The sequence below is a fragment of the Leptosomus discolor genome, chromosome 6 (assembly GCF_034619465.1).
Source record: "Leptosomus discolor isolate bLepDis1 chromosome 6, bLepDis1.hap2, whole genome shotgun sequence".
NCBI classification, from domain to species: Eukaryota; Metazoa; Chordata; class Aves; order Leptosomiformes; family Leptosomidae; genus Leptosomus; species Leptosomus discolor.
In genome coordinates, this window is record NC_141396.1 from 30,463 (window position 1) to 58,080 (window position 27,618).

Consider the following 27,618-nt stretch of genomic DNA (forward strand, 5'->3'; position numbering starts at 1 on the left):
CCCCAGCAACGGCCACCCCTCTCCCCAGGCAGGAACCCCTCCTTCTGCAGGAGCTCCTGGGGACGCTCCCAGTGTGACACACGCAAGAAGCACAGCAACAGCTGGAGGGCAGAGAGGGAAGAATTAAAACACAGGGACAGGGCGCCAGAGGTGGGGTGGGGAGACAGATAAAGGGGGGGAAGGGGCGGACAGAAAGACAGGCTACACGGAGAAGCAGGAGGAATTAAAAAACTGGGATCCAGAGCCGGACAAAGAGATGGAGAAAGCAGCACAATCACCACAGGCTATAGGGCCAATGTCCTGGTTTGGACTAAATCAGAACTAATTCTGTTTTAGTGCTTGTGGTGGGTTGACCCTGGCCAAAATGCCAGGTGCCCACCAAAGCCACTCTATCACTCCTCCTCCTTAACTGGACAGGAGAGAGAAAAAAAAAATAACAACAGGCTTGTGGGGTTGAGATAAGGACAGGGAGATCACTCAGCATTTACCGTCACGTGCAAAACAGACTCAACTGAAAGGAAATGTGATTTATTACCAATTAACTCAGAGAGGAGTAATGAGAAATAAAACCAAATCTTAAAACACCTTCCCCCCACCCCTCCTTCCTTTCCCGGGCGTAACTTTGATCCCGATTTTCCTCCCTCCTCCCCCCAGCGGCACAGGGGGAAAACAGGGAATGGGGGTTGGGGTCAGTTCATCACACTGTTGTTTTCTGCCGCTTCTTCCTCCTCAGGGGGAGGACTCCTCACACGTTTCCCCTGCTCCAATGTGGGGACCCCCTCACGGGAGAAAGTCCTCCATGACTTCTCCAACGTGCGTCTTCCCACGGGTTCAGTCCTTCATGAACCGCTCCAGTGTGGGTCTCCTCCATGGGGTGCAGTCCTTCAGGAACCGACTGCTCCAGCGTGAGCCCCCCTCATGGGGTCTCTGGCAGCAAACCTGCTCCAGCGTGGGCTTCTCTCTCTCCACAAGCCACAGGTCCTGCCAGGAGCCTGCTCTGGTGCAGGCTTCCCATGGGGTCACAGCTTCCTTCAGGTATCCACCTACTCCAGCGTGGGGGCCCTACACAGGGTGTAGGCAGTCATCTGCTCCACTGCCCATGGGCTGCAGGGCGACAGCCTGCCTCACCATGGTCTTCACCACAGGCTGTAGGGGAATCGCTGCTCCGGCGCCTGGAGCATCTCCTCCCCCTCCTTCTTCACTGACCTTGGTGTCTGCGGGACGTTTCTCTCACATATTCTCACTCCTCTCACTCGCTGCAATTACTGCTGCACAAGAACTTTTTTCACTCTCTTAAATACATTATCACAGAGGTGAAAAATGCTGTCGCTGATTGGCTCAGCCTTGGCCAGCGGCAGGTCCGTCTTAAAGCCGGCTGGCATTGGCTATATCTGACATAGGGGAAACTTCTAGCAGCTTCATACAGAAGCCACCCCTGTAACACCCCCGCTACCAAAACCTTGCCACGCAGACCTGTTACAGTGCTTTAACTTCTCAGTTAAGTCTCCTCTAACTAAATGGCATTTTCTGAAATAGCAGCATGTTTTTCCAGACAGTGACTGCTTCTAGCAGTGCTAAGGCCTGATGTTTATAGTTCATACCAAGGAATGGGATGCAGAGAGGCCCTTGCTTGTACTTGTTCTTGTAGCGACCAAGGTCACTGCTAAATCTTGTACCCAGTGTTGGGGTGCCGGGAGTGAAAAGGGTGACAAGCACGAAAAAGGTCGCCCCTGCAGGGAGGAGCAAACTGGACAGGTGACCGAAACCTGACCAACAGAGTGTTCCATCCCATGTACATCATATCCAGTAGAAAGCTGAGGGATCACAAGGGTCAATCTCTCTTCTTTGATGGCCGATATCTGAGAAGGACTGTCTGTTCTTCTGTTGTCGATCCCGATCCGTGCATCCCTGAATCCAGTGCCTGAGTCCAACTCCTGCATCCCGTCCCTGTCTGCTGCCCAGTCCAGCCTGGGACTGCCCCAGTGCCAGCCCTGCAGTGTGGTGGTGACGTGTCGTCATCAGGGTGGGGGGAGTTGGGTTCAGTATTGTTGCTGTATCTATTTGTACATATTGTATCTATTTCATTATTTCCTTATTATTATCTTTTCTTTTATTGTTATTATTTCATTAAAGCTGTTTTAGTTTTGTTTTCCAAAGTGGAAAGTCTCTCTCCCTTGTTCTCTCTCCCTTGTTCTCTCTCCTTTTTCCTTTTGGGAGGGGAGAAGGGTTAATAGAGAGCCTCTGTCATTTGTCAGTGGCCGGCCCAGCCTCAAACTGTGACAGCCCAGAAGGAAGAAATTGAAAAACAGGGAAGCGGGAGCCATCCAGAGAGAGAGATGCAGAAGGGGAAGATAGCGGGGAGCTGCCACACGGCAGCAAGGGAAGAATTAAAAAGGTGGGGCAGGGAGCCGGACAGGGAGCAATGGAGAAAGAAACAAAGACCCGCGATGGGCTACAGGACAGAGAGGGAGCAGGAAGCAACTGAAGACTTGGGAAAAGAAGCGGGACAGAGAATGGAAAAACAGCGATGGGCCACAGGGCACAGAGGGAGGAACCACATATGTGGGGAGAGGGAACCGGCCAGAGAGAGATGAGGATAGACAGATAACAGCACTGGGCTACAGGCCAAGAGGGAGAAAATGAAAAACGGGGACCGAGAGCCAGGAACAGGAGAGATGCAGAAACACCAAATCGCAACAGGCCACAGGACAGAGAGGGAAGAAATAAACATCTGGGACCAGGAGTAATCTACAGAGAGACGTCAGGAAACAGAAGTTTCAAGAACAATGTGTACGAGGCAGAGAGGAAGGCATTTTTAAAAGTGGGTAAAGACAGGGACAGGGAGCCCGACAGAGACAGAGAGAATGAGAAAGCAACGATGGGCTGTGAGACAGACAGGGAGGAATTGAAAAATCCCAGCAGGGAGCCGGAAAGGGAGAGACGGCAAAAGGAATGAAATCGCGACGCGAACTTCGAAAGTGACAGGCTGCAGGGCAGAGAGGGAGGACTTTTAAAAAATCCGGATCTTCTGCTGGACCGAGAGAGACTGAGCAAATAAAAATGGTGAGGCCTAAGAGGGCACAGAGGAAGGAATTAAACAACAGGGACAGAGAGCCAGACAAAGTCCCGACAGGCTTCCAGAGAGAGGGGGTGGAACTGAAAACTAGAGACCAGGAGCTGGACAGAGAGAGACCAAGAAAGAAAAAAAAAAAAAAAAGACGGGGGGCGGGGGGGGAATCACAGCAGCACGTGAAAGACAGGGGGCCAAGGGAGGGACAGGGAGGGCCTGGGACACACAAGTGGGACGACAGGGCCCCGAGGGCCCAGGACTCACCGCATCTCTCACTCTCAGTGCTGCCGAGAGAATTTGCCCGTTCAGATGCTTCCTTCTCTTCCTCTCCTCCCTTCCTCTTCTGTAGCTCTGGTCACATGGTGGTTCTCCACCTAAAAGATTACATGGCTGTCTCAACTCTTGCAAGACAAGGCTTCCTAGACATGTAGCCTCGCTCCCTCGTGCATCACATGGCCGTGCCTCGGGTTACGCACACGGACCCTCCGGTGCACACTGGCAGGCTTGGTCTTGCCTGCAGCAGGAGGCAGTTGCCGGCCAGATGGCCTTCGATTTCTTCTTTACCTTTCTCTGGCCTCTCCAGCTTCAGCTGCAGCAGCTCCTGTCCACTGCCCACAGCCAGCAAGCGCTCCGCCCGTCCCTTTTCGCTGCAACGAGAGCGAGGCCACGCAGAGACAACACACGCAAGCCTGAGGCGGGTGCATACAACAGCATCCTCAGGGGAGGAAAGGACACCTGTGCCCTCAGTGCAGCCTCTGGGAGACAGAAAGAAGAAGCAGTGACCATTATGACCGTAGATCATCCCCGGCCAAATCCCCTCCTTCCACAGCAGCTTCTGGAGATGCCGCTTTTTCCCCGCACTGCAGCTAACGGCACCCACGTTAAAGCAGAATCAAGTGCAACCGAGGGCCAGATTGCTGCCATCACAACAGGGTGACCTGGGGCTGCGAGACAGGCTGCAGGGGAGGTGCTGGAGCTGGGGGCAGCTGCGCGGGGCGAGCAGGGCCAGGGGAAGCTCAGGGGGAGCTCTGGCGAGTTGGGGGGGCACCCGGCGCCTGCGCCTGGAGGGGCGTCCGCCTCCTTCCCCTCTTCCCTCCCACCAGCTCCCGGGAGCTCCCCGGGGCTGCCCTGACCCGGCTCGCCCCGAGCAGACCGGCAGCCCGCCGCAGCACGGGCTTTGAGGCTTCCCGTCCCGCCACCCCCGGCGGCCAGCGGCCAGCAGAGACCCCCCGCACGCGCCGAAGGGGCTCACTCGCCTCACCGTCAGCCTCGGTCCTCACCCGCCACCATGCTGCTCCCGCGCACCGCGCATGCGCCGGCCGCCGACGGCGCGCCGGAACAGCCACAGCCGCCACGCGGTTGCAGGACCGCGCTTCAGCCGCGCGGCAGCAGCGCCCGCCGGGCGGCGCATGCGCGGCGCGTGCCCGGGGCAGCCCCCGGCGCTGCAGCCCCGCGAGCTGCGCGCCGAGCGCCCGCAGGCCCCGCGCCCCTAGGGCGGCAGCGGCGCGACCCGACCGGGAGGCAGCGGCCAGCGCCGGGCACCGCCCCGCGGGCACCGCAGCATCGCAGTGCCGTTACCTGCGGGCGGCACCGTGGACAATGGGGGCGCCACGGCGCATGCGCCGCGCCCAGGCGGCAGTACTGACGCTTTGTCGGCGGCCGGCAGCAGCTGCCCCGGCCGCAGCTGCGCGCGCCCGCCGCTCCCGGCCCGCAGCACTGGATTTGGGCCTCCGGGCGGCGGCGTCCTCTCGGCGATCGTTTTCTGAGCATTCGTAGGACGGGAAAGGGCCGGTATCTCAGCCCAGTTTGTACCATCCAAAGACGGCAACTACTTACTCGGGGCTCGGGGCTTACATTTTCCTGCTTGCTGCACCGGCAGCGATACTCATTGCCTTGTAGCAAAAAACATCCTCGAGCATTTGAGTGCTTTAAACGTCTGGTGGCTGTTTCTGTCCATCTCTCCACCCCCCCCCACCCCCCCCCATTACCTAAGGAGAAGAAGCACAGGGAACTTACGGCACAGGTTTTTCCCCCAGAGTGAGCCCCTGGGATCGCTATATTGGTTTGCACGTGGCATCAGGGTTGCAGCAGTGACAGCAGTGGGTCAACAGACGCTGGCAAGAGGTTTAAGAAACGTAACACAAAAAAGATGACATCCTCAAGGCAGGAGACTGAAAGCTGCTTTGTGTGAGGGGCAGTGATGTGTACCAGGAACTAGTGTCTGAGCAGACCAGGCACAAGGAGCTGATCTGCAAATAAGCGATACACAAGTGCTCCTTAGGCTCTGTTGTGGTGTTTGTACCTTTCCTCGCCTCCGTGGTGCTTCTACTCTGCTCTCCTGCATGCACACAACGCTTCCTTTGCTGGCCTTGGCACTCTGAGACAGGACACTGCACGATGCTACTTACCACCCTGCCCTCCAGTAGGCAAAGTAATCGGACAGGAAGCATGGAAAGCAAAGAGGTGTGTTACTGTATTAGGTGTCCTTAGCAGATGAGTGCCGCACCACCACCTTGCTCCAGGACCTGCCCACTGCTCCCGGCTGTGTCCCCCCGTGGCTGAGGCACGAACGGGCAGCCACCAAGGTGACACCAGGGCCTGTGCAGCACAAGTGCCCCCCATTGTGCTCCCAGCAGGGTCTGTGTCGTGGCCCCCCTGGTGCTGTGCTGAGTTCCCTGCTGTGACGCCTTCGGCAACCATGCGAGCATCTGGCTCACCTCACCGCTGTCCGTGGGCCCTTGGCATCCACAGGGAGGGGAACGGTGCCGTCCACATACACCAACTGGAAGAGAGGAGCGCACTGGAGTGAATGCTCCCGAGCCCCGTGGGCATGCTGGACCCTGAGGGCGTGGGAGGAGCTCGACCAGTGGCTGTGAGAAGCAGAAAAAATGGCCCCCCACCAGCAGGCGCCGCCCCGGCCCTGCCCAGGGACCTGCGGCACAGCCAGCTCACACATGCCTGCGCTGGGGCCGGCCACATCACTGAACTGGTGCATGCAGCACGTCGCGGGACGGTGGTGTGAGTCACGCAGGGCAGCACTGAGCGGCTGCGGCAGCACGAGGCTGCGTTTGGGCCTCGCTGCAGTCGAGGGGTAGCTGCACCGGGCATTTCCCCGCAGGGCGCATGAACCCACTTGCTGCAATGACGAAGGGAAGAGTTTCTTCAGAGCTTTATTCAGGAAAAGCCAATGTCAAAGGAGTATTGATTTTGGAGGAGGGGTTGTGGAAGGTTAAGTTTTATATAAAAGCAAAGAAAAATAAACCTTCAGTACAAAATTCACGTAGTAGACAGCTGTGTTATTTATCTACAATAGTCAACAGCACCAAGAAATTAGATACAAAAGGTTTCTTGGTCAAAAGCCTACTATGCATTTGGAACATCTACTCTCTTATCACAAGAGCAATGAAATAACAAAGAAAGTAAGTATAAAGCTTTCCGGCTTTCAAGAGCTGCCATGATCATAAGAGTGAAGAAAAAAAACCCCAAACTATCAAGTATGTTCTCCAGAACAGATATTTGAATAAAACAAAGACTTCTGAAAAAAAAAAAAATTATGCTCCACCACCAAGCATATTTGCTATAGGGAGCATTGGGATAAAAAAAGAACGCAGCAGTTATTTAAATCTTTCCGTATGTTACCTGTATGTTTTGAAGAAGCCTGTCTCCGGGAAAAGTAAGGTCAGTTTGCAGACACTATCTAAGGAAACAGAAAGAGGCAGGAAAAAAAAATCTCACAGATGGGATAATTTTGTATTCATTGTACTGCACAGTGACCAAGAACAATGTTCCTGAAGATGATAAACAGTCTCCCCAGAAAGCACCCTGAAGCCTGAACATGTTCAGGAAATATTTATACCCCTGGGTTTTCCCCCCCACCCCAATGTTCTTAGTTGGTATTTCTCTGAGGGACAGGGAGGCTCTCATGAAGATACTTCATGCTCCCATGCTCTGAGAAGTCAGAAACAATATGATTGTCCCCCCTCAGCAACCACTTCGTAGTTAAGAGTCCTTCAATTCCCACTGGTCCACGTGCATGGATTCGAGAAGTACTAATTCCCACTTCAGCACCTGCAGGAAACACACAAGATAAAGGTAGTTAATCCTCAGAAGACATTAATTTCATGCTAAGCAGTTTTGCACCTTCATGTAAAAACAGCTGCCTCCCTTTCAGTGACCTGCCTTTCTTTCAGTGACCTGCCTTTCTCTGCTCCTCTCCAAATGCCAGACATTATGTTTATTTGATTTAAAAGTTAGAAGAGTTTAACTATTACATTATAAATTGCAATGTTTATACTTCTGGCTGCTACGGAGTTACTTTTAGGTCTTGCAGCCTTTCCTCATAGGAGAGATACTCCAGTCCCCTCATCGTCTTTTAGCCCTCTGCTGGACTCTGTCCAGTAGTTCCATGTCTCTCTTGAGCTGGCTGAGCCCAGAACTGGACACAGCACTCCAGATGTGGCCTCACCAGGGCAGAGTAGAGGGGGAGGATGACCTCCCTCGACCTGCTGGCCACACTCTTCTTCATGCACCCCAGGATATTGCTGGCCGCCTTGGCCACAAGGGCACATGGCTGGCTCAACTTGTTGTCAACCACAACTCCCATGTCCTTCTCCGCAGAGCTACTCTCCAGCAGGTTGACACCCAGCCTATGCTGGTGTGTGGGGTTATTCCTCCCCAGGGGCAGGACCCTACACTTGCCCTTGTTGAACCTCATGAGGTTCCTCTCCGCCCAGCCCTCCAGCCTGTCCAGGTCTCACTGAATGGCAGCACAGCCCTCTGGTGTGTCGGCCACTCCCCCCAGTTTTGTGTCATCAGCAAACTGGCTGAGGGTGCACTCTGTCCCTTCATCCAGGTCATTGATGAATATGTTGAACAGGACTGGATCCAGTACTGACCCCCGGGGAACACCACTAGCCACAGGCCTCCAACTGAACTCTGCGATGCTGATCACAACTCTGAGCTCTGCCATTCAGGCAGTTCTCAATCCACCTCGCTGTCCACTTGTCTATCCCACACTTCCTAAGCTTCCCTATGAGGATGTGATGAGAGAGTGTCAAAAGCCTTACTGAAGTCGAGGCAGCCAACACCCACTGCTCTCCCCTCATCTACCCAGCCAGTCATGCCATCGTAGAAGGCTATCAGATTGGTCAAGCATGATTTCCCCTTGGTGAATCCACGCTGACTACTCCTGATAACCCTCTTTTCCTCCACATACTTAGAGATGATGTCCAGAATGAGATGTTCCATCACCTTTCCAGGGATGGAGATAAGGCTGACTGGCCTGTAGTTTCCCGGATCCTCCTTCTTGCCCTTTTTTGAAGACTGGAGTGACATTGGATTTCCTCCAGTCCTCAGGCACCTCTCCTGTCCTCCATGACCTTTCAAAGATGATGGAGCGTGGCTCAGCAATAACATCTGCCAGCTCGCTCAGCACGCGTGGATGCGTCCCATCAGGGCCTATGGATTTGTGAGTGTCCAGTTTGCCTAAATGATCTCTAACTCAATCCTCCTTGACCAAGTCTTCCTTTCTCCAGACCTTCTCTCTTACCTCCAGGGTCTGGGATTCCTGAGGGCCAGCCTTAGCAGTAAAGACTGAAGCAAAGGAGGCATACAGTAACTCCACCTTCTCTGTATCCTGTCACCAGGGTACCCACTTCATTCAGCAGTGGGCCCACACTTTCCCTAGTCTTCCTTTTACTACTGATGTACTTGAAGAAGCCCTTCTCTTGTTGTCCTTGACATTCCTTGCCAGATTTTAATTCCAAGCGGAATATGTCCTTTTTTATCACATTGCAGAGATATTGCAAGACCCTAACTAGAATTTTTTAATCACATGGAACACTCAGTGTTCCAGCTGACACAGTAACAGCCTGCTACAGAGATTTCCCAGTTTCTACCTCAGGAAAAGAAAGTTTCCCTTGTCTTCTGCAATTCACAGTAGGTGTACCTGTTTATTTAGGCAACTGATGTTCAGTTTGGTTCCTGCCTTTTATTCCTCAACACTGCAGGGCTGGCACACTGGACAGCAGCTCAGTCTGCCCAGCAGGAATGTGGCATGGCATTCTTTACAGCATCATTAGAAAGATAAACAAAAGAAGAACTGCTCACCAATTTCAGATCCTGTATTTGCATTGTTCTATCATTACATGCATGCAGCACGCATTATATTATATTCTGATTGAATACAACTTCAAAGGATCCAAAACCATCTTTGCCCCCTACTGCTAAATTAAATCTACATAGTCTGTATAGCAGTATTAGCTAGTTCTGGCAGGAAAGAGATATTAAACTATCTGCTCTTCTGCATGGATGCAACACCCAGGCTTCAACTTTTCTTACAGTACCTTTCCTGAAAGCCTTATATTAGACAGTAAGATCAGAGACTAATCCTATCTTCCAGGATCCAGACTGCCACTCTTTTTATACAATAGCAAATCCCGCAGTATTTTCTCTCTTACCAAGACCAAATCTATAGCCATCAGAGAATCGGGTACTGGCATTCCAGAAAACACAAGCGCTGTCCACATGCTGGAGGAAGAACTCTGCTGTTTTCTCTAGGAAAGAGACAGAAAGAAAAATAAAATTCAGTACATACAGAATGACCATGCACTCCAATAAACACAACAAAAAAATACAGAGAACAGATACAACAATACAGCTTTCACATGCAACCATATCAGGCAGTGTTTAAACAGCCTAGGACAAGACATTTTAATTTATACTTCTCCCTAGTATGCTTATCAAGTAGACACAGCTGCAAATTATAAGAAGCTTGAAAAGGTTAGAAGAAAGCAGAAAGATGTCTAATTCTAAATACATCCAGTCTAGAACTTGCAGACAAGGATAGCTGTATGACTGGTGAGAAAGGACAGCTACCCCAAACAACATTTTGCAGTCAGACTGAGACAGTTAAACTACACAGTCAGCTCTCCATTAATCTCAAACATGGAATTGTTCCAGATAATGAAAAACTCAAAACTAAATCGTATTGAAGGTAATATTTGGAAAATACAATGCAGAAATACTATGTGAAATCAGCTAACTAACCCAGTTTAACACAGAACATGCAAGATCTGAGCAAGCTCAGGCAGAGTTATGCAAGTCAGTCCTCTGGAGAACTCTATTCTCTGTAAGGCTGTGAGCTGCAGGTCAGTCGCCCTTAGCGACAAGATGAAAGATCAGCTCTATTTCCAGTACACTCCCTAGCAAATCACTAGTGTACCAGGTCCCATGGCAGTAGGTTATGGTATCAAATGCATGCCTTTTAGTGACACTCATTTAAGGTTGTCAGGAGGCACAGAAACAGAAGGCTGCCTGACTTACACACTGATCAGCCGCAGATCAACATCACCTTACTGCAGCTGATCCTCAGGAGTTTCAGGCTTGGTTTGGTTGGAGAGTCGACCTCTGCCTGGGCGTAGCTCTAGCTAGGTTTTGAACTGGCACAGTGTTCCAACTGCACACAGGACAGGGATGGGAGCAGCACAGAGCTGCACAAAGGAGCACAGGCTCACAACAAAGAGGCAAGAAACTGCAAATTAAGATAAATGCAGCTTTTATACTAGGGATGCTAAGTGGGAAGTAAAGGACTGGGATAGGTAGGGGGAAAAGTTTGTGGTCCTTCTTTGCAAGACATAAAAATGACATGGGAAGACAAAGTGGATAAAGTCTGATCTTCCCTACAATACCTATTCCCCTCCATCAAGGTACTATAGAAGCTCACCTGATCAGCATTCAGAGGCCTAAGGACATCTCCAGGAATCCGGAGATGTTCCTACAAAACCCACTGACCCGGTAAGTCTGCACAATACAGGAACACAAAGCAATTTGCCTGGCAAGAGCATGTGCTGACGTGCCATTGGCCAATTGCTAACGCACATTCCTTAACATCCTGGAATAAGGGCCACATAACATGTTTTCTCTGAGCTAAACATAACTGTAGGTACATTTAGCTCACAGGCCTCCGGTTGGTAATGCCTAATACAGACCCAGGAGAAGAACAACTGCTGCAATGTACATAGTTACACTAACACCAAGAATTGGCAGTCAAACCAAAACAGTAGCTTAAGGAAGCAGACTGATCACTAACCGTTCTCTGTGATGATAACGTCCGTGTGAGAGCTTCCATACTTGTGGATATGTTCAACAGCCTCTTGGACACTGTCTACTATCTCAATGCAGCACTCCAGGTCCCCATATTCTGTGCGGAGAGATTTCACTTCTGAAGGGCTGAATGTCAAGTAAGATGCAAACTTTGGGCCAGCATGAATCTTCACCTGTAATACCAGAAACATTTTCTGCTGCTGACCATCCAATGCTTTCCAGGTGAAAGTGTGGCTTCTTGCAGTCTGTCTGTGATAGAGTTAATTTTCTTCATAGCAGTCCCTATGGTGCAATGTTTTGGACTTGTGACTAAAACAGTGTTGAAAACACACCAGTGTTTTGGCTGTTGCTGAACACAGCTTGCACAGTGTCACAGCTTTCTCTTTTCCCCCTGCTCAGTCCCCCTAGCAAGAAGGTTGGGAGTGTGCAGGAATAGCTGACCTGAACTGACTAAAAGGATATTCCATGCCATATGATGTCATGCACAGCCATACAAACTGAGGGGAGGAAGTTTTTGAAGAAGGTAGGCACTGCTCGGACACTGGCTAGGCATTAGTCTACTTGTGGCAGATGGCGAGTAATTAGCTTTGCCTCACTTATGTGGGTTTTTTGGGGTTCTTTTGTGTCATTCCCCCCACCTTCTTCTTCCTCTTCCCTTTGCTTATCAAACTATCTTTCTTTCAACCCACAAGGTTCTTTGCTTTTGCTCCTCTTATTCTCTCCCCCCATCCCTCCTGGGGCAGGGGAGAGTGAGCAACGGCGATTAGCTGCCAACTGTGGTTAACCCACAACATTTGTGAATTAAATGTTCACTGCATGCAGTGTAAGAGAAATACGCCTACACTTTGGGAAACTTAGCAGACTGGTGAACTAGCAATAAGGTACAACAGCTGACATGCTAGGCTGGCTGCCTGCCACGACACGCTCACGGTTCAGGACTCATTTCAAATTATTTAAAGCAATCGCATCAAAGTTATCAGGCAGGAGCTCCTGGGAAAGGAGCTATAATATTGCAGCCATACCTTGTTTTAAGAAAGTTTAACTGCAGTCCAGAAAGTAACTACAGGAATGCTTCCAAGTTTGCACCTACAGAAGGCTTAAGATCTTGAACAGCTTTTAGCCTTTTGTTTTGTAAACTGACACCAGCCCTCTCTGAAGCCTGTGTTTCAGACACAAAGGAGTTACTGGGTCCAAAACAAGAAAACTGATGCAGGTATCTTTTATTTGTTATAAAGGAGATCTAATGCATCATCAACCTCTCAGTTTAATCATAGCCACTGAGACACCTCAACATGAGAGAAAATTTAGAACTCATACAGCAGAGAAATTCCCATGCAAATGAAACACAGGGAATTTTGACAAGACAAACATAAACAGGAAATAAGGCACAAGTCTGCAAAATTTGGAATGGGAAGGCTTTTAAGAAACTATCTGTAAACCAGCATTTTCTTGTGCAACTATAAATTACTTTAATTGCATAATCCTGCCCAATATTTGCATGTTTCTTATTGTCAGGTCAGATTAGACAGAGGTAACATCCTCCCCACTGTATTAGGAACTGGGTGGGTGGTGGTGGAAATGCACTAGTCCTCACATTCCTCCCATCCAAAATCCAGAGATCTACCCTTCACTCTACTCTTCCCAAGAAACAACCAAACAAGACATGAAAGGAATCCATCAAGTGAGGACGTGTTCCTACCTATCAGCTTCTTTTACTATGACCCTTTCGACATCATCAAACTAAATGGCCCATTTTATCTGCATTAATCTCTACCTGCACACTGTATTTGCCAAATACATGCTGCCGTGTGAAAATCATTGACTATGTGCAATTCACGCTACTCCATGGATGTTTCTCTCCTGATGCATTTCTGCTACCTTTACTGAGAAAACATTACCCATGGCAAGACAACTAATTAGTATTCTGACCTTTTGCTGATCCTTTGACATACTAGGAGGGAAAATGGGTGAGGATAAAGAGCATGAAAGGTTTAAAAATATGTGGATGAAGCAGATTCAGAAAGGAGAAAAACACAAAGAGAATTCACTTGGGTAAGAAGCTAAATGAATACATTCAAGAAGAGGAGGCTTTGCGTCTGGGAGGTTAACAGCAATTAAGTTAGAATTAAAAAGGGTAGAGAAAGGTTTGTGTATATGCTCTTCTAAGGCAGAAGATGACTTTTGCTATATCAAAGGAGGTATTTGTATCCCAATAATGGCACGTGGCTGTCCTGAAGAAGCTGCTTTCAGACCATTTCTATGGAAAAACTTGGGGTTGTGTGGAGAAGCAGAGAAAGTTCTCTGTAAGTTCATTTATGTGTAGAGACATATAGATAACTTAAGTGTAACACCATCATAAAACTAAGCAGGGTTACACCAGCCACACGAAATATTTCTAAAGTGTTAGAAACAAAACAAAACAAAACACAAGTATGAGTGACTAACCTGTTCTACTCTCAACATGTCTATGATCTGATCAAACAACGGGGTTCTCAGCAAGTCTCGATGAATTAAGAGAGTTTCCAGAGCATTACAGGCAGCAGGATATTCACACTTTGAGTCTCTGACTGAGGTTTAAGAGTAGATATTTGGTTACATAACATTTATGACAAAGGTTTTGAACAGCATATGAATTATCAATTACCGTTACCGTATCGCATACTCCAAATACGAAATTTAATTACACCAATGAGATTCAAGTCACTCTCTCCCAGCTTACTTATTCGTGTGACCTTCTCAACACTGGCATCCGTGTCCACATACACATGACAGATCCCTTCGCTGTGTCCCATCACTGGGATTCCCTTAGCAGCTTTCTGGATATTCCTGACTAGCTGTGATGAACCACGTGGAATGATTAGATCTATCAGCTTATCCAAACGGCAGAGATCTTCTACTTCCTCTCTTGTGTTCACCTGTGGTAGTTGCAATACAAACAGCCTATGGTTTAAATTCTCAAGTTTCGCCCATATTTTTTATACACACCATAGCAAAGAAATTATTGATTTAATTCTAGGCACTTACCAGTTGCACCGCATCTTTGACACCGTGAATAGAGAGTGCTTCTTGTGCCAGATGATGAAGGATTTGATTGCTATGTGCTGCCTCTTTCCCTCCTTTAAGTAGTAAGCCATTTCCACTGGCTATGGCCAAAGCAGACACCTGTCAGAAAAGCATTTAAAAAAAAAAAAAAAAAAAAAAAAAAAGAGAGAGAAAACTAAACTGTCTCTTCTGTTGGAATAACACCCACAAAATAGATTAAGAACAGGGTTATTAATCCTGTTGACTTACTCAACATTAATCTAGAGTTTTGATTTTATGGCACTAAAAAAATCATTACTCCAGAAATGAAATGTGTTAGTGTTTTAGGAACAAATTTGAGTTTTCAGGGTACTATTGCCAGGGGCAGAACGCAGTGGACAAGTCAGAGGAAACCCTGGACATAGGCTGTGGTATTAGATTGGTAGCTGTGTAGGCAATCATCCTAAGGAGAATAGTTATAGGTGCAAGAACTCTTGTTCGTAACTATTCGGGCAGTAAGTGGCTAATGAGCTCTTCCTATGAGCAGGAAGAACATTTTCATCGTGCTGTCTAAAACAGAAGTCATAAATAGACAACACTTGCTCTAAGCAGGGAAGAAAAAACCTTCTAGACCACAGACCCAGCATCACCTGTATCATTTTTCTTTCATGTTTATAACCAGAAGGAACAGATTCATATTGTTGCCTTTCTGTTTAAGGTGATAGATTTCACCCATTTGAGTCCAGCAACACAACCAGACCACATTTCAAAAAAATGCTCCAAAGAAGCCACTGCTTTTTGGAAGATAGATAAAAAATTACTTCTGCTGTTGAAAACACACACCAAATTCGTTCAGTCTCCAGATACTAGTTCTTACTGGTGTTTTCCTCACTAAATGGAAAACCTCTTTAACAGAGCGGTGGTGGTAGGTTTTTTATTGTTTATTTCAGTTTTTTGTTCTTTTCTACCAAGGAGTATGTCAGACTTGATAAAGGTCTCTTCCCAGACTTATTTTACTTTTGCATCCCTTTTTGTCTTCCTCACCACAATCCCATTCACAATGGCTTCATAATTTGTCCACCTATTTGAAAAAAAAAAAAAAAATAGCATATACTCCTTTAGAAAACAAAATCACCTTCTCTCCAGAACCTTTTAGAATAAACAAATTAAGCATTTGAAGTTATTTGACTGTATTACTATCTTCTGGGAAAGATCATATGTATCATTATCATCATCTGCACGTATCATCACCAAACCTGCACTCATTAGTATAACAGTTGTACGCTGTTGAGATGTGGATGCCAGAATTAGCCAGGCTCACACCTAACAAGCAGTTTGTTTAGTGGCTGTCCTGGTTTGGGCTAAACCAGAACTAATTCTAGTTTAGTGCTTTAACTTTTCAGTTAAGTCTCCTCTAACTAACGGCACTTTCTGAAACAGCAGCATGTTTTTCCAGACAGTGACTGCTTCTTGCAGTGCTAAGGCCTGATGTTTACAGTCAGTACCAAGGAATGGTGTGCAGAGAAGCCCTTGCTTGTACCTGTTCTTATAGCGACCAAGGTCACTGCTAAATCTTGTACTCCATGTTGGGGTGCTGGGAGTGAAAAGGTTGACAAGCACGAAAAAGGTCGCCCCTGCAGGGAGGAGCAAACCAGACAGGTGACCGAAACCTGACCAACAGGGTATTCCATCCCATATACGTCATATTCAGTGTAAAGCTGAGGGATCACAAGGGTCAATCTCTCTCTTCTTCGATGGCTGACAACTAAGGAGGACTCTGTCTGTCCTTCTGTTGTCGATCCCGATCCGTGCATCCCTGAATCCAGTGCCTGAGTCCAGCTCCTGCATCCCGTCCCTGTCTGCTGCCCAGTCCAGCCTGGGACTGCCCCAGTGCCAGCCCTGCAGTGTGGTGGTGACGTGTCGTCATCAGGGTGGGGGGAGTTGGGTTCGGTATTGTTGCCGTATCTATTTGTATATATTTGTACATATTGTATATATTTCATTATTCCCTTATTATTATCTTTTCTTTTATTGTTATTGTTTCATTAAAGCTGTTTTAGTTTTCTTTTCCAAACCATAAAGTTTCTCTCCCTTGTTCTCTCTTCTTTTCCCTTTTGGGAGGGGAGAGGAGTTAATAGAGAGCGTCCGTCATTTGTTAGTGGCTGGCCCAGCCTCAAACCATGACAGTGGGACACTTTAGATGCTGATTCCTACAGAAAAACATTAAATCCCTCAGATATATCTCTTCAGATCACCTCCTTTCCCACTCTAATATCAAATGGATAACAACAATTACAATGTCGGACATTCTTTCTCATCCTGCTGTCAGCAATTTAAAAGGAATATTGAAAAATAAGAAATACTTCAGAAAAAATACACTGAAGTACAGTAGTCTAGGAAGCCTGTCTTACACAGATATCGTGTGTCTTTCTAACTTATAAAACTAGACAATAGAAAGCAGTCTGATTGCATTTTGAAAGTTCCAAAGGTGAGTATGACAAGGGAAAGCTCAACAAATAAGCTTATTTAAATAAAGAATTTCATTCTGCGGGCATAGGATTAAAATAAAGGTTTTGAACTGATTTGGAAAAAAAAGAAGAAAAAAATCAAGACACAAAAATAAAAACCTTTGTGATTAAAAGGAGAACAGAAGATAAGGGATCTCAATACAGTTCAGTCCCTTCAAACAGAAGAGCATGACTACACTTCAGGGCAACAATTTGATTTAGTGGAATCTATAGGAAGCAGTCTGTGAAAGATGCTTGCAATTTGGTCTTGTAGGTATGAGAGGCAAACATGCTATTTGTATATGCTCATTAGAAGCTTATTAAATCTTAACTGGTAATCTGCAATTGTTTCACCTTTACTGCAACTCAGGACTGAACTCTGAGCACTCACCTAACTCTGCGTCAGCTGTCTCCAAGGAGCAAATCAAGCACACAGTCTTCCAGGGCAAAGTCAAACTTCCCCTGTAATTGCTTACCCAAACAAGCATGAGATGTGGTGGTAAACTAAGAGGAGGGAACTGCTCCTCTGCACTCAGAGACCATTCTACTATCAGCTACAGCATGGGACAGAAACCATGCAGTTCAAATGCAGAGGTATCAAAGATGATCCTCTGAAGTTGCATCAGAGAACCTCATGCAAGTATGAGGATAGGAAGCTGGCAGGAAGGAAAGCAACTACCAAGATGAGCTATTCCAAGTCTGTAAAACAAAGCGGGGGGGGGAAAGACAGCAAGAGTCAGTCTTGTGTAAGTTTTAAGCTAAGATGAAGGGGAAGAGAAAGAGCGAGACATCAGCTACACAAGGCAAGAGACCAGGGCTGAAGTCCAGGAAGACAGAGTAGAATTCAACAAGGAAACAGAGTGGTTATCTGTGAAGAACAGAGCTATCGGCAAGGAACTAATAATGGTAGACAAGGGAGACTAGTGCCTTTTTCCCCTTCCTCACGGGAACTTTGCCTAGAGCATACTCCCTCTTAGTATGAAATAGGGACCACTCAAAATTCAGGCATGAAGTACCAAGATGTCCACTGGTTGCATCTCACTTCCTTTTAAAGTGCCTGTACCCATCACTTTCTCCTTAAACCCTTGCTCATGTTAGAGAAATTTAATTGTGGGAGAGAAAGTTAATTGTGGGAAATAGCGTTGATAATAAAGTTTGGTTTTGTTTTTGTTTTTTAAATCTACCACAGTTGCTCAGTAAAGTAGTCGGGAGTTAGCAGATAAGATCAAGGTTGCCTCTGCAACGTTAGTTCAGTCCCCACATTTTCATGCATCATAACAGCATTTACTCACAGCAATACTCCCACACAGGGCTGTGGATGAAGGTATTTGCCTTTAAGATGCCTGCCTTATTCATGGCACAAGGTAAATGACACTCACTTACAGTACACTATTCGAGATTTTCACCAGCCTTTCTAGCAACCTCAGTACTCAAGAACTTAGAACACCCATCTTCATCACACCCATCTCACTACAATCAAGTAAAAGCTATCATTCCGTCACACAGCACACAAGCAATACGAGTACAGGAGAAACCACTCAAAGCCTGGAACTTCTGTGCTCAGCATTTTCTAATTTTTTTTTTTTTTATCATTTACTCCTAACAGTTACAGTTAATTACTAGCATCTGTATGAAATAGTTCCTGTTTAATCCCAGCCTGGAGTTCAGCTGTATGCAGCATGGACAGATAAAACAAGTGGTTATTGGCGGGAGCCTCCCAAGGTGCGAGTTAGGCACCTAACATACATTTGTAAGACACATGCAGGAACAGCACCATCTGAATGTAAGATAACTCCTTCTATATGTCGGGATTTAAAACAAAAAAAAACCCCGAACAACAGCCCTGAATAACTCTGAACAATGCAGAAGCAAGTCCTGAGAATACCTCTACAGGAAAAATAGGGGTGCCAACAAAATAAATCTTAGAAGAATCCAATCCAATCTCAAATCCTTTGAGACAAGACTTCTTGCAGCCTCCCTAGTGCTCACCAACAGAAATATCCTTTCTTTTGTTGTCAAAGAATTCCCAACAGTGTAACATGCCCTCCTTACATACCTGTGGAAGACAGTCAGGACGGGACTCAAAGATCACAAGAAGGACGCCAATAGGCACTGTCACCTGCTCCAAATCCAGGTCTTTTGCTATTCGTGTTCGCCGAATTACACGGCCGACACTGTCCTGTGAGGATGCTGCAATCTGACGCAGACCAATAGCCAAGCTGTTCAGCTTTGATGTAGACAGACTTAGACGTTTCAACAAAGGAAGTGCCAATCTTCCTAAGAGAAAGAAAAAATTGTGCTGAAGATAGATTGGTCTGCCTAGGCTCAAGCAAAAGCGATGTAAAACAATTGGTGAATCTAAAGAAACTTCAGTATTTCCCATGCCCTAGCAAGAAACCTACCCAAGATGAAAAATGCACAGCATTAAGTCCAGTAGCTACCATAAAAACACTCAAATGTGACAATGATTTCACTCACCACCACATTTTAACTTGAAGTAGCGTTAAGCGATTTGTACATGAAGCAACTTCAACATCCACAAAGATAAGGTTTGTCCTGTTTCAAGTACTGCTATATGTCTGAATTTCTCACAAATTTCTACCCTTGCAGTATTTCTGGAAGGTTTGGGCAGTAATTTAACCTTTCTATTCTACAGACAGAAATCCCAAAACACAGATGCATGCATAGCATTTCTGTTCACACTGGGCAAGCACTGCCTGAATTTTCTAGTCCGAACACATTCAGACAGTTAACCCAGCAACATCCCCTCAAGCACTCAAGTCAGTAAAAAACAGTTCCCTGGCATCTTCCACAAAGTATTACAATTCATGATGTGTAATTTTCATACATTTGCTACCCCTCTATGTACACATCCCAATCCCAGCTTCTCAACGAATGCATCAGTCTAACGCAGAAGAATGGGTTTAATCCAAGCTACCAAAAGAGAACCTTTCTCCCTGAGAAGGAGACATGGTTCTTTCTAGAGAGCATCAATTTAAGTATGGAGATGACAGCCTTCCCCTCAGATGCCAAACAGTATCTTAACCAGCCCAGAAACACTCACTTTATGTATGACAATAACAGAATGACATTTGTTATATTCCATTTCTAAAGTGAGCCTCCTTTGGCAAAATGGAGCACTAATTTTTTATTTTTTTTTTTTTACAATACACTGCTTGGTGTTTTGCAAGGCTTCTCTGATGAAGGCATTTGTTTTGGGTAATTAAGGAAGCTGCAGCTAATTATGCTTACAAGCTGTCAAGGTCCTGGGTTCACTAATCTGCAACAGCCATATTACCCAATCCCAAGTGACAGAAGATTCTAGTTCTGCTCATTTCCGTCAAGGCCCAGAGAGGTTCAAGACAATAGGGATACCATGGAAGGACTTGAAATATTACCTTTATTTTCAGCATCTTCTAGGTCCTTTTTGTTTGCTGAGAGAATTTCTTCTCTCTGGTCAGTTAGTAAGTCAGCAAGACGATAAATAATCTCCGCTCTCTGAAAGAGAAAACAGTTTCTGAATTGACTTCTTACACAAAGTGCATGCTGTTTGAAGTCTGGTCCCCTTCAGTTCATTTATGCTGACCACATCCTCTCACTCTCTTGACTCCCTGAATACTTGAGGACAGATGATTTTTTCAGCTTGCATCACATTGAAAAATGAGGCTGAACACTGCTTCAACCTTCACATCACTTTTTATTACCTTGCTTTTCATGCCCAGCCTTCTTCACAAACCCCACAATGTTCTTTCTTTAAGACCACCTTGTCTTGTTCACAACAGACGCCACATTTTACCTACCCAGCTGCAGAGCAGTAATTCCTTGTCTACAGCTCCTCTTTTGCATACATACACACAGGAGTGAATGAAAGAAGTTATGCCAGTCAATTCTTCAGCAGCTCTGATCACAATTCATTTCTGTGTGATATTCAGTGCTATTAAAATTTTTATAAATGCCACATGAAAGCATATATGACTTCATAGCCCCAAGGTACATTATCTTTCTGCTTTTCTCATCTCTTTAAGCATGCTACAATCCAAATGATGGATCTGGCACACAAAGAATAGATTCTTGTGCCAAGGGGCCCATTTATGTTATAAATCTGTGTTGTAAAGTTTGACACACATTCACAAGTGAGGCCATATCGGTCTGTCACCTGCTTAGGCTGTAGAGCTGCAAGGGTCCTGCCACCAGCTCGAGCCATTTCACCCTGCTGCTCTACTGTAGGACCTGCAAAAACAAACAAAAAAAAAAGCAAAAATATGCTATGCAGACAAAGTAACAGCACATGTGGAAGTGAACACTAGCCCTTCCATCTTCAAGTTCTTTCCTCAAAGCAGGAAAGCAGGTACAGAGTCTTAAAGAGACATATTCAAGAAATCTGTTGTATGCTAAAACAGGAAAATCTGTACCTGACACAAAAATACTGCTATGGTCCCCAAACGTACAGAGTCCCCACAGAGATTCTATAAGGTCACCAGGTCAGAGGCAAGTGTGCAACATATCAAAAAGACTTGACCAACAGCAAAAGAACACCTGGATAGTTAAGTCTCAGGGCATAGGAGGCTACTGAAAGAAAGGAGGCAAACCTTGAAAAGCTCAAGTATCCAACTGAGGAAAACAGAAAGGATTACAAAATAGCATGGGAATGTACAAACAATAATATAAGCCAAAACCCAATCCAAGTAACAGCTCGCAGAAAAATTGCTTTCCCTCTGTCTCTCCCTGAATGGATTTTAGAAGGGTTCTTTCAGAAGAAAGGTGGGCTTTTTTCTTTTTTTCTGGCAGGACCTCAAAAAATCTGTCTCAAACTGAAATGATAAGGAACAGGTTACTTTTGTTTCTATTTCAAAACAAGTCACCAGGTTCAGATAGCATTTCCCCAAAGAGTTCGCAAGTAGCTCATGCATAAACTAAGTGATGATTTTTAACTCTCCTGAAATTGCCTGTAAAACAGATAACTTGAAGGTGATAAATGACCCAACTTCTGTTTAAGAAGGGTCCCATAGAAATTGCCAGAGCAGGAATTCCAATGTTATGGAAAATATCATGAGGTATAGTGGGAAGTGTAAGAAAAGAACTTGTGGACCCATGATTAGACTTACCTAAGAAGTGTTAAAAAGGCTTTTTAAAGTGAAGCCATACTTTACAAAGTATGGTATGTTTTGGTGTTCTTTGGGAAAACTGACATGTACGTAAGCAGATATAGTTAATTTTAAAAAGTTACATGAATTTCCAAAGTGTGTTCTTTGGAAGATAGAAGACAAAGAGAGGAGTGGAGTAAACACTTGCCATAGTAGCGGAAGAGTGCCAGTAAAACTCCACAGGGACTTTTGCTGTTTGCCGTATTTGTAAGCGACTCAGAACGGGGTCACAAGATGAAAAGCTTTACTGCTGATACAAATTCATTATAGCGAGCAAAAGTGTCGCTATCGTACTTTTTCCTAGAAAGCAGCTTTTCAGAGGAAGACCCGGGGGTCCTGGTGGACATCAAGATGAACGCTAGCCAGCAGCATGCCCTTGCTGCAAAGGCAGCCAACAGTGGCCCGGGCTGCCTCAGGAGAAGCACTGCCAGCAGGTCAAGGGAGGTGATCCCTCCCCTCTGCTCAGCACTGCTGAGGCCACACCTGGAGAGCTGTGCCCAGTTCTGGGCTCCCCAGTACAAGAGAGACATGGACATACTGGAGAGAGCCCAGAGCAAGATCACAAAAATGACGAAGGACTGAAGCATCTCTCCTATGAGGAAAGGCTGACAGAGCTGGGAATGTTTAGCCTGGAGAAGAAGGCTCGGGGGGGATTTCATCAGTATGTACAAATACCTGAAGAGAGGGTGTAAAGAAGATGGAGGCAGGCACTTTTCAGTGGTGCTCAGTGATAGGACAAGAGACAATGGACACAAATTGAAAGACAGAAGGTGCCACCCATGAGGAAGCACTTTTGCACTGTGAGGATAATCAAGCGCTGGCACAGGGTGCCTGGTGAGGTTTCCAAGTCTCCATTCTAGGAGATATTCAAAAGCTGTTTGGACACAGTCCTGGGCAACCTGCTTGAGCAGGACTAGGACCAGATGACCCTGTCATCTGTCATACTGCCCCTTCCAACCTCAGCCATTTGGCAATTCTGTGATTTCCTCTGCAGCCAAGTTGCTATGCCTTGAAATAGCAAGTGTAATTCAAACCAGATAAACATGAAGCAGTGTAGAGGGGAAAAGGCAAATCAGACCTTAGTATTATAACAAATAATACTATGAAAACATTATCTCAGTGAACTTCAACATCAAAAAGCAAATTAAATGTCTGGAATTATTAGAAAAGGCCTAGAAACCATAAGTCTGCCATCTCATAAATCAAAGCTTCATTAGCATCTTGAACACTATGTGAAATTCTGATTTTTGACAATCTCAAAAAGGCCACAATATAATGAAACCAGTTTCAAAGAAGAGAAACAGCGATGATCAAGTTTTTGGAACTGTATAAACTGTCTAAGACCAAACCTCTTTCACGTGCAAGAGAGGTGATAAGGGGAAAGACGATGTCTCACATCTTCAAAATTCAACAGGGGTTGATTGCCCATACAGGCAGTAAAGGCATCAAATGAAGCTTTTGGGAAGAAAATTCAAAACCTTTCCCATTTCCCCCAAACCCAAATTAAAGCAAGCAGTTCTTCATGGAGTTCTAGATCCAGAGTTTACACACAGTATCTAGTCAAGGCTCTTGACTACTGTGACACAGAGCCCTGCGGATGCTAAGTCTCCAGGTGGATTCAAAGGATGACATGACAGATTCATACAAGAAATCCACTGAGGATTATTATACACAAAGAAATTTGCTTGGCTTAAAGCGCAAGTCAAAAGTATCACCCCGTACTTGTCCTAGTCTGCCAAGATCACAGGTCTTTGGTCTGACTTTCTCCAGCAATTGTTACACGGTCTCAGCAATACTTTGGCAGGAAAACATTCCTACCTACCATGCCAGAAGACTGAGTCGTAAAAGGAATTCATTATAAGAAATAAAACTAAACACTTAGTTCATCAGCACATTCTATGTCCACATTTTCACATTGAAATCTAGATGATAACCCCTAAGACTAAAAGTGGTAAAAATTCTACACATTGCATTCTTTACATGCAGGTCTGATGCAGCAGTTTATCAGCTGGAGGGAACCAGAGCAGAGGATTCAACATTTTCTATCCCTACTGTAGAAAATACCTTTTAAAATCCATTTCTCAGGAGTGTGGTTCCCCAGTTACTGTACAAATTTCAACTCTGACCTTTCAGGAAAACTCGACAACTCTCAATGTACACGTTGCCTCTGTACTCACCTGCAGGTTTTACCTCTGAAAAGAAAGTTCCAACTTTTTTCCCTTCCACAATATCTGTGATGACGTGACCCGAGATCTTTGGGTGGGTTCCATTTGCAATCACTACAGAGGTGCCTCCTTGGAGGGCCCACAGAGCTGCTTTCACCTACAGCAAAGGATAGAGCCAGTTCCAGGAAATTCACTTGTTATTTGAATCACCACTCTCAACAAGACTTCTTGCTCCGCTTTCATCTCCAGATTGATCACTTATGCTTTCAAAGAGCATTCAACCCATTTCAGGAATTTCCATAATGTAGCACTGAATGAGAACATGTATTTGTGCTTTACTTTCCCTTCCTAACTCACTGGCACTTTATAAGCATACTTCAAATTTTCCTAACAGCCTGCTTTTTTCAAGACTTCTGCAAGGATACTTTGGTCATACATGTTTTTTCGCCGTTACCTTACGTTGCAGTTGTTCTTACCGTTTGAAGAAACTGAATTTTGATCTTTTAAAAGATTCTGTTGCCAATTTCCCTGACATTGATTAGTCATCAATAATTAATCCACTTTAAGTGACCACATGATATTAATAGTACTGTGGAGCACTGTTCTTGCTCAGGTCCTAGTCATTACCATGTAACATTAAAACATTATTCAATACCTGTAGTTGTTTGAATTACTCAAAGTTTGATCAGCCTAAGCACTTCTCATGGGTCTAGTTATGATGTAGAGGTATTCTCATTGTTCATAACCCTTTGGTGAAGAGTTACTCAGTTACTAAGTTTGATGAAGAGTAACTCAGGTTTCCACATAAGGTTTTTACCTACTTTGTTCACATTTCCTGTTCACGTTCTCATTGGAATTTTTATTCACTGGCTTCTACTTTTCGCTTGGCAGTACACCTACTGTCTTTCAGTAGGCTCTATTTGAAGACTTTGCACTTCTTCAGTTTTGAATTATATACTTTTTATTTGGCATTCTTTCCCCTTTTTGTTGTTATTTTGGAGGAGGATGCTATAAGCATAGCATTTAGGGGTCATCTTCAAAAGTCAGGACCGCATTGTACTAAGCAATGCATAGAAGCCACACGCACAAGATCAAAGGCGAGTAGCAAGTCTGAAACAAGAACAATCTGACGTCCATAGACAGATGGGAACTGAAATCAATGATACTACCAGATCACCTATGTGCTAAAGGCGGTCATGGAGGGTGGGTGGGGAGGCAGGCATCATGATCAACAAGAACTCTATGAAATTTAAGGACAGTATCTTTGTAGGCATTGCCCTAACAAAGTGCAACATGAGTTCCCTTTCTGAACTTCAGTGTTGGCATACTGAACTTTACTTAGTCCTACAGAATGTTAAGTTTACAGCAGGCTTAGCTTATTAGTAAGAGTCCTTTCAAATCCCCACATACTGATTAGTCCTAAGATTAGCCTCTTTCTACACACTTGAGGCGTTGTTTAAGGCATCACAACATGATTTCTTTAAAACTTCCCCCCCTCCAACATTTCAGTGGTTCATGACAAAATATGAAAGCACAAACCCAAAACCCAGATGTTACCTGCTGAAGAGGTACTGTCTGCAGTCTCCTTTGTTTCTTTTCCTGATCAAGGTATGGGCAGCATTATTCCACTGCTATATTTAATTACACATCATGTATTTTACTGCAGAGGCTTCTCTGCTTCCTCACTTCCACACTTTCCTGATATGGTTCTACAACTAGGTATTACACTCCATATTCACTGGGAGACACCACATGTCAGATATACCTATCACATCAAATTCTACTATCACAAGACCATCAACTGCTCCATTTTTGCACAAATTTCATGCTGATAATCAAGATTTGTACTTTGAGCTACCATCTGTTTATTCTATTATTGATGTTACACTGTTCGAAACAATTATGCCACTTCTCAACTGTAAAAAATTTTTGTTACAACTGCAGCATTGAAATTTGCCTCTGTGTGACTCAGACTTAAAGATACCAAATATCTCTAACAGATTATTATTTTCACAAGTACTCTCTGACCTTGGCAGCTTTCCCCTCAATACGTGGATTTGCTTATACTATTCCAGAAGCCAGATCAAGTGAAAGTTGTTTCTAAATAAACTCTGTGTATCCCATAGTTACAAACAGAACACTCAAATGCCTCCTCCTTTTGCCACCTTCCAGCCTGTGCTCTGATACTGAAGTACACTTTACCTGATTATTCACAGAAGGAAATAAAACATAAGATAACTGGTGAGGAATTTCACTTTAGTCTTTCCCTGCTTAGTCAAAATCTACTGCAGTTTTTACAGACAACCTTCCAGAAGTGTCCTTAGGAAACCCACATGAACATCCCAGCATCATGAGAGACATATGCTGAAGTCTCACAACACACCCATGTTTATGCACTCACAGCAATGAATACTGAGGGCATCCAGCTGTACACAGCACTAAAAACCATCAGCCCTCCTACCTCTACTAATCTTGTACTCAAGAACTAAAGTATCTTGGTCTCCACCAATATATCCTTCAGAAGCAAACAGTACATGTACAAACTCAGAAAGGAGACAGGGATATCATATCAGATGCAAGTGACAGGGATTCTGAAAGTCTTTGGATTATCACACAAGAAAGAAGTGAGGACTGATTCTTACTTTAATTTAAGATGCCAACTTAATACAGTTCAAATGCCACATTTTACAAACTACTGGAATGTAATTCATAAGTTGCTCTTTTCAATTCACATGGACCTAAGAGAAAAGCTAAAGGAACCCATATACTGTTCCAGGGTACTCACAGAATAGCTGAGGCTGGAAAGGATCTCTAGAGATCATATAGTCCAACTACCTGCTCAAAGAAAGGGCAACTAGAGTAAGTTACTCAAGACACTGTCCAGTCAGGTTTTGAACCACTTCAAACATTTTGATTCCACAGGCTCTCTTGGCAGCCTGCTCCAGTGCTTCAGCAACTTCATCATAAAATTCATACATTTGAATTTAATTTCTTGTATTTCCGTCTGTGCCCACTGCCTCTTGTCCGCTCCCTGGATACCACTGACAAGAGTCTGGCTCTGTCTTCTCTTCACTTTCCCTTCAGGTATTAATACACAAACCTTCTCTTCTCTGGGGTAAACAGTCCTAGCTCTCAGTCTCTCCTAGAGTCACAGATGCTCCGATTCTTTAATCATATTCATGGCTTTCCCTTGGGTTCACTGTAGTATGCCATGTCCTTGTACTGTAGTGTTCAGAACCAGACACAATTCTACAGATGTGGTCTCACTAGTGCTGAGTAAAGGGAAATAATAATTTCCCTTAACCTGATGGCTATGTTCTTTCTAATGCAACTCAAGATGCTGTCAGCCTGCTTTGCCCAAAGGGCATACTACTGGCTCACGTTCCACTTGGTGTCTACCAGGACCCCTACATCCTTTTCAGTGAACCTGCCTTCCAGCCAGTCAACTCCCCAGCCCATACTCGTCAATGGAGTTGTTCCTCCCTAGGGGTAGTATTTGGCATTTCCCCTTACTGAACTCCGTAAGGTTCCTTTCTGCAGCACCTGAATGGCAGCACAATCATCTCATCTATCTCCCTTTCCCAAATCTCCCTTTTCCTTCCCAATAA

At 45.3% G+C, this 27,618-nt stretch overlaps 1 protein-coding gene across 3 annotated transcripts in view; it reads right to left on the reverse strand.

The window, feature by feature from the left end:
- Window positions 1-6,224: 6,224 nt before the first annotated feature.
- ALDH18A1 (aldehyde dehydrogenase 18 family member A1) overlaps window positions 6,225-27,618 on the reverse strand; it is a 36,265-nt gene continuing 14,871 nt past the window's right edge. For all 3 annotated transcript variants that reach the window (XM_086467156.1, XM_086467155.1, XM_086467157.1), the window contains 10 exons: window positions 24,023-24,167; window positions 20,858-20,931; window positions 20,100-20,199; window positions 18,758-18,978; window positions 14,198-14,335; window positions 13,893-14,088; window positions 13,619-13,740; window positions 11,160-11,346; window positions 9,529-9,624; window positions 6,225-7,138 (listed from right to left, as the gene is read on the reverse strand). In XM_086467156.1, coding sequence (XP_086323282.1) covers window positions 6,957-7,138; window positions 9,529-9,624; window positions 11,160-11,346; window positions 13,619-13,740; window positions 13,893-14,088; window positions 14,198-14,335; window positions 18,758-18,978; window positions 20,100-20,199; window positions 20,858-20,931; window positions 24,023-24,167 — 1,461 coding nt within the window. In that variant the 3' untranslated portion in view covers window positions 6,225-6,956. The remainder of the gene's footprint in view (window positions 7,139-9,528; window positions 9,625-11,159; window positions 11,347-13,618; window positions 13,741-13,892; window positions 14,089-14,197; window positions 14,336-18,757; window positions 18,979-20,099; window positions 20,200-20,857; window positions 20,932-24,022; window positions 24,168-27,618) is intronic.